The sequence below is a fragment of the Eschscholzia californica genome, unplaced genomic scaffold (assembly GCF_041429995.1).
Source record: "Eschscholzia californica isolate CP2 unplaced genomic scaffold, dmEscCali1.0.p SCAF_2, whole genome shotgun sequence".
In the NCBI taxonomy this organism is placed as follows: domain Eukaryota; kingdom Viridiplantae; phylum Streptophyta; class Magnoliopsida; order Ranunculales; family Papaveraceae; genus Eschscholzia; species Eschscholzia californica.
Genome location: NW_028238309.1, coordinates 47,689,900 through 47,697,324, shown reverse-complemented (window position 1 = coordinate 47,697,324; position 7,425 = coordinate 47,689,900). Strand labels below are relative to the sequence as shown.

At 33.4% G+C, this 7,425-nt stretch overlaps 1 protein-coding gene across 3 annotated transcripts; it reads left to right on the top strand.

The window, feature by feature from the left end:
* The first annotated feature begins 1,423 nt into the window (after positions 1 to 1,423).
* On the top strand, positions 1,424 to 6,686 carry LOC147558527 (transcription factor TGA9-like). Of its 3 annotated transcripts, none has more exons than XM_086660230.1 (11): positions 1,424 to 1,606; positions 1,791 to 1,879; positions 2,315 to 2,466; positions 3,900 to 3,947; positions 4,048 to 4,107; positions 4,225 to 4,302; positions 4,409 to 4,457; positions 4,720 to 4,991; positions 5,214 to 5,453; positions 6,192 to 6,334; positions 6,415 to 6,686. In XM_086660230.1, exons 3-11 carry the CDS (start codon positions 2,413 to 2,415, stop codon positions 6,500 to 6,502), a joined length of 1,032 nt encoding a protein of 343 aa, XP_086516356.1. In that variant the 5' UTR covers positions 1,424 to 1,606; positions 1,791 to 1,879; positions 2,315 to 2,412; the 3' UTR covers positions 6,503 to 6,686. The 3 variants fall into 3 exon arrangements, with proteins under 3 accessions (XP_086516356.1, XP_086516358.1, XP_086516357.1); XM_086660232.1 differs by having other exon boundaries at positions 1,441 to 1,606; positions 2,361 to 2,466; XM_086660231.1 differs by lacking the exon at positions 1,791 to 1,879 and having other exon boundaries at positions 1,441 to 1,606.
* The last annotated feature ends 739 nt before the right edge of the window (positions 6,687 to 7,425 follow it).

Genomic DNA, 7,425 nt, shown 5'->3' with positions numbered 1-7,425 from the left:
GAGGTGAGTAAGTCCTGTAGATTTCAAACTAATTGATCGACTTATGATGCTTCAAAAAGAGAATATCACTAATTGAAAAGGGTATTTACTGGACAATGATCATTGTTCCATCACTACAGGTCACTAACCACTTAAACAATGAATTAGTAAAAGTTACTATCACCAAAATGAAGGACTAAACAAAATGATTTAAGGGACTTAATGAAATTGTTCACAAAGAAAACTCTGTTCTTTTGGACTCTCCCCTATCTCTTCAGAAGTGCCACCAGATGAAGATTCGTTGTCCCCGTAAACATTCATCCACTCTCTAATTGATTCTGGGTCATAATTTGCAGTATATCCAATAGTGAGATCTCTTCTCACTTTCGGTGGTTTTTAGCACCCAATGACTCATCAGTTTTAGGGTTTGTTCTCCTCTCTCTAGATCTGTTCTAGAGAGAGAGAAGAACAAAAAAATATTTGAGAGAGAGAGAGGAGAGAGAAAAAAAATTTAATTTTTTTTAATGTTTGAAGGTCGTCGACCGGCGACATTCGCTGGAGAAGATGATGAGGTGGCGAGAAGATGAAGTGGCAGAGAGAACAGATGAGATGGAGGAGAACTTTCAAAGAAATGTATTCTGTATTCCCCATAAAAATTTATTCCCCGGAGAACTTTCAAAAAAATCTGGATTCCCTCGAGAATTTATTCCCCCGAAAATTTTCTTTATTCCCCAAAGCCGCGGCCTTATTTTATTTTTTATTTTTTATACAGATATTTTCTTACGTTAGATTTGTAAAATGAACATAGTAAAGGTTTTACAAGTGTAACTATAATGTCCCATTTCATAAAAAAACTACAATGTCTCAATTAATACTTACATACTAAGCTCGAGCTAGCACCTACTAGTACAGGCACAAAACAATCTAAACAATGTATGTGGGACTGTGACAAAAATATTTAGTCCTACAACTAAAACTGTTGCAATACGTCTAAAGCGCTTTAAAACTGGTTTTTTTTTTATAATGTACTGACCTAATGAACATGTCAGATTTAGTTTTTTTTAATGTAATCTCTTGTGAATCTCTTATACAATTTAAATTGTACAAGTAACACTTCTCATTTTGTAATTGAATCAAGAGTACATATTGGATTGATTCCACAAATAAATAAATAGTTAAATAAGATAGTTATGGGGCAAAAAATTGTGGTATTATTGGAGTAGTTAATAATATCTAATATAGTGTTCAAACAACATCCAATGATAGAAGAGAAAAATTGGTTGAGAGTGGAGTAGGAGTCAGTGTTTCTGGTTGTTTCCTCCCACAAGACCCACCTTTTCCTCCCACTCTCTCTCTCTCTCTTTCTCTATCTTCATTTTTTTTTCTTTTGATTGTTTAAAGGCCCCACTAGCCCAATTTAGCCAACATCTTTGTAACAATACTTGAAGGACAAGATCTTCTGTACCAAGGAAGAAAGCAACTAAACTATCAACTCTTCATATATAGAGAGAGAGAGAGAAAGAAGTAAGAGAGAGAGTTTTGAAGGGTTCAATCCTTTTGTAGAAAGAAAGCTATAACCTCTTGCTTCTCTCTATCTCAGATATCTCCAAGAAAAATAAACACTCAGGTAACTAAACTACTTTCTTGCTTCCATTTTTTGATGTTCTCTTTTACTCTCTAATAAGAATTCCTACTTGGAAAATAATTTTCTTTCATGGGTTTTCTTCTCTTCTAGTAATCTACTAATCTTCCTCTTGTTATTATACTTTGTTTTCTAATTTTAAATGCTTTGTTTTGTATATATATAAAAGATCAATAAGGATCTACTTTTGATTTGGGGAGCTGGAAGAAGCTATTTTTCTTCAAGAACTTCAACTTAGAAATGATGAACCCAACAAATGTATGCATATATTTCCATTTCCTTCTTTTCACTCGATTTTGTAACGTCGGTCGGGCGTGAACGTTCACGATTTAGAGAAATAAACATATAGAGTTTTTTCTTTGAAACTTAACTATTCATGTATATATGACTGGCAATAAAAAATTGAACCGACAGTAGGGCAGACAGACCACCATTTTTCATTCTCTAACCTCTAAACAAGCCACAAGAGTAGCTTAGCTTTTCTATCTCATGTCAAGTCGAGGTACTACAGAATAAAAAACTGTAAAATACGATCGAATTTATTGTATTCAGAAACACCGACAAAAATAATTTACTCGGAAAAGAAGCAACCAACAAAAGAAAGATTTTTAGAAGTTTGTTTTGATTTTTGGGTTCCATTTTCTTGGATACCCAAAATTGAATTTTTTGTTATTTCTCTCTTTGCCTTTTTAGGGAAGTTCAAGAAGAGGAGATAGTACTGATTTTGAGTTTTGATAAGAATCTGGAGTGAGTGTAAAACCCCATCAGATCATCAACAACAATTAGTGAAGATGGCAAGTGATGTATCAAGACAAACAAATGAACAACTAAGAATATCAGAAAAGGTTTGTTATAATTACTACTAGTACTACTGTTTTTTTTCTTTCTACTTCACTGTCCTTCAACCCTAGTCCCAATAACTGAGGAAAAGTTAAAAAAAAAAAAACTCAAATCCCAACAAGTTTTCAGAGAACCCCATTAAAAGTTTTGGGGTTTTCACCATTATAACTTTTTCTTTAACACCATTTGACATGGTCTATGCATATAGAAATTTATGTGTCCCTGAAAGAAAGGTTCTGATTCTAATATTGAGCGAAAGGTTCTACCCATATGTTCTGTTTCTTTGATCGATCATTTCAAATTACGTAAGTATGAAGCATTAATTAATAATAAAAAATCACTTATGTGTTATGATAAGTAGTTATTTTCACGCGCCACTTCAATATCCGGAAGATTTTGTACTAATCGAATGATTGATGTGTACACCTAGAATTTTTTTATGCTTCTAATATAATAGGAAGAACTCAAACCAAAACCAACAAAGTAAATTTTATAAACAAAGTAAAATCATTATTATTGTTTTTCTTTCTCCTGTACCAAAATCCTAGAATTTTGAGAAAAAGGTCCACATAAACAATTAACTTTTTTTTTAGTTAAAAACATAGACATTTACTTATTAGAACCAAATCCCAAAAATCAAGACAAAAGTGATTTTGTTAAAAACTCATTTTCATGATCTAATCTAAATGTAAATCTCTTATTAACCAATATCCTAGTTCCATGTTTTAAAGATTCCTTAGCTAAGTATGGTAGAATTGTAAAAATCTATTTCACTTTTCTCCTCATCAAGTTAGGTTATGTATATCCCTTCAACAAAAAAAAAAAAAAGTTAGGTTATGATATGAGGTAAAACTTATTAAGAAAGAATTAAAAGTTGATGGATTAGGGTTTAACAACTATTCAAGCTTATCCAAACAGAATCATTTCTTTAATGTCTGTTAACGCCCAACTCCCTAAAGGTAGAAAAAAATTCATTATTTATATTATAGACCAATTATTTTCTTCTAAGTTTTATTAATCATATCATAATATTTCTGCTTTTTATTTTATGGGTAGTTAATATTATTTCATTATTTTAAGTATCAATGAATTATAAACCCAATCCAAGACCTAAAAAGCTATAAAGAACCCAAAAAGAAAAAAGTGAATAGATTTTTAAAAGCCCTCTTTACAATCTTCATTTGCTAGCTATTAGGAGTATATTGTATGGTACGAAAAGTTTATTCTTATAAAAAAAAGAATAATTTGATATAAACAAAGAGAAATCTCACAATCAACTATGTACATATATATACATATTTATCTGTAATAAAATTAGATTAGTTTTGAGTTAGAAGTCTATCGGTTGAGCAGAGTAGAATTCGAATCTTACTGTTTATTAAAAATAAATTATTTTATCTATTTCTAAGCCAAGACATTTTGTGTAAAATGTTTACAGAGAAAGGGAGGTAGTTCATCATCCTCAGAGAAACCACTTGATGCAAAGGTCAACATACATATTAATGATATATACTTCTTTTCTTTCTCTAACAAGTTTTTGTTCACATAATAATGAAAAGAAAAACTATTCCTTTTTTGTTTAATAGACACTTAGAAGGTTAGCTCAGAATAGAGAAGCAGCAAAAAAGAGTCGATTGAGAAAAAAGGTATATCTCTTAAACCCTTTTACATACCATAAAATCTTGAACCATGGTAGCTGATTCTCATATACCCCCATTTGTCTAAAAAGCTATAACCTTTCTCTCTATGACTCTATTTTGCAGGCTTATGTGCAACAACTAGAAACTAGTAGGATAAAGCTAACACATTTAGAACAAGATCTTCAAAGAGCAAGAACACAGGTTCTATTTCTCAACTTTGAACAAGAAAATGAAAAAAAAATGATGAATAAAATTTTAATGTAAATTTTTGTTAAAATAATTATATTTTTTGGGAGGTAATTTGCAGGGTATGTTCTTATCAGCAGGACTTGGTGCAAATGGGAATTTAAGCTCTGGTGAGTTTGTATAGCTACAATGCTTTTGCATGTTCAATTACTGTCATTCCCGTTCCCCGGGGAGTTGCTACAATCGCTTAGAGTTTGATTTAGAGTCTTGCTCAATTCACTGCTGGTACAATTAAAAAAATAATTGATGAAACTAAGCGGTCAGGAAGATCCCACACCACCTTCACAGTTAAACTATATTTACGTGTGTGTGTCTGCGTGCGCGTGCATGTATATTTGATTTCGATATTTTTAAATGTGGATGCATTTGTAGGTGCTGCAATATTCGACATGGAATACACGAGATGGTTAGATGATGACCAGAGGCACTTGTCAGAGCTCCGAGCGGGACTGCAATCTCACCTACAAGATAGTGATCTCCGAATAATATTAGATGGATATCTTGCACATTATGATGAAATTTTCCATCTCAAAATAGAAGCAGCCAAAACCGACGTTATCCACCTTATAAATGGCATGTGGACTACTCCAGCCGAGCGTTGTTTTCTTTGGATGGGTGGTTTCAGACCATCCGAACTACTCAAGGTCTGTATCTATAATCAACTGTTTTCCTTTTCGAGTAAAGCTAGATGAAACTCCCTAAAACCTACTCTTTAGTTAGGGCATTATTGAATTTAACAACAAAAACTTCCATGTCGATCCACCTTAGGTAGTGTTTGTTTTTTCTTTAAGTAAGATCTAAAATATGACTTGAAGTTTGTTTTGATCCACCAACTCAAATTTAATTTTTGAGCTTTGTTTGATCAGATATTACTACCTCAGTTGGATCCATTAACTGAGCAGCAGCTGATGGGAATATGTGGCCTTCAACAGTCTTCACAACAGGCAGAGGAAGCTCTTTCTCAAGGTTTGGAGCAGCTCCACCAATCTCTGGCAGATACTATCTCCGGAGGTTGTCTTACCGATAAGACTAATGTCGGAAATTACATGGGTCAAATGGCTATTGCTTTGGACAAGCTTTCGAATCTTGAAGGGTTCGTCCGCCAGGTAACAGACTCTCCCTCTCAATCTGAATATAAATCAGACACCATCCTATCACAGAAACGTTATGTTATGTTATGTTATTGCATCTTATGTTTTTTAGAAATTTACTATGTATTTTACATCAGTACTGATAAAACAAAGAAAATTCTAGACAGATTTGAGAGAATCCAAAATCAATAGATTGAGTTTCCTCTTGATTTAGTACACAAATCAATAGGAAGTTGACAAATCGACCCTAATTGTTGATTTGGGATTCTCTCCCAAATCTGTTCAGGATTTTCTTTGCTAGATCATTTTCCGTAGTACATATATAGATTCGTAATTTATGCATCCGATACACACTTGATAATCATGGTCCATGAGTCACTTTCTGAATGTATACAAGAAAGGTCGGAATAATGTATAATTTTGATTTCAAACATTTGAAAGAGTAGATGGTCAAAAAGTGACCCCCAGCTACAACAATATATTATCATAATCTTTTAAATTAAAAGACCCAACCTCTTCTTGGTCTTGTTAGGGTTAGGCCAACCATTTAGAAAAATTAACCAACCAAACTAAATATTTATATCTTTCTTAGAAATATTAAGATTTAGACACTAGGGTCTCTCTGCAATAGAAATCATACATGTTATTACTCAACTAAAGTAAAATTTATAGAAACAACTTATTTTATTTAAGCGTAAGAAATTTTACCCTTTACCTAAATTTACGTTTTATTAATTGACAATACGAATTTAGGCTGATAATTTGAGACAACAAACCCTTCACCAACTACGGCGAATACTGACCGTTCGTCAAGCAGCTCGATGTTTTTTAGGCATTGCGGAATACTACAACAGATTGCGAGCCCTCAGCTCCCTTTGGGCGTCCCGCCCACGAGAGTAAGATCATATTATCGACTACGATATTTCGCAATAAAGGTTGTTTTTTCTAATATCCCAATTGCATATGGCTTGTACAGGAGCTTGGTAAGTGGGGATAGTTCATGCCACACACCTATGGACCTACAAATGGTTCAGACACCACATCACCATTTTGCCACATTCTGATGGAGAAAAGATCTAGAGAGAGAGAGAGAGAGAGAGAGTGACAGCAAGAAGAGATCTAGAGAGGGAGAGAGAGAATGGCATAATAATATGTGATCATGTAAATGTGTATCAATTTTATTTGCCTTGTGAAAACAACTATTTAGTGTAAAGAAGAAAAGAGATGAAACAAAGAGAGCAAAACAAAGAAGTGGTACGTTAACGTTACTTAGGCGTACTACAAAAACTATTCCCTTAACATAGACAACTCTCTCATCGCGTCCGAACCTTATGTCTTACACGGGCCCGAACACTATGTGACTATTAACAGACAATGCATTTCATTTCATTTTCTTTATGAACATCGTAATGCAGTAGTAACTAGTAACTCGCCACAAGAGCTTTTCGGTCAATATTCAGGCCCATGTCAAGTATCGGTTGTTTCCGTCAACTTCATATCGATAATTTGAGGTCTTGAAATTTGATCTCCACGAGAAAGAGGTATCAGTTACCAAGTCAAAATCATAATAGCTGATTTTCAACCATATTTCTCTTATCAAAAGAAATCCCAACCGACAAGGTGACATGAAGAACAACATGCATTTCTATGCAGAAAAATCATCGAAAAACTTCATACAAGAAAAGAAGAGTAAGAGAGAGAAATGCGTACTGCTTCGCTTCTGAGCTACTTAGACTGCCTCGGTAGTAAAACTTCTAAGACAGCAGAATAAAACTTCATTCCATCTACATAACCTGCACATTTTTGAAGATACATAAGCCTGCATATTGTGACATTGCATTTTTTTTCTTTCAATCCATAAATGAGTATTTAAGTCACGGATGATAGTAAGGTTTCTTTAAGGAAGTACGTAGACATGTCAAAGTGAAAACAGGATTTGTGAAGCTTATGAAGAGTTACCGAACATTTACTAGTTTAGTGAAGATCA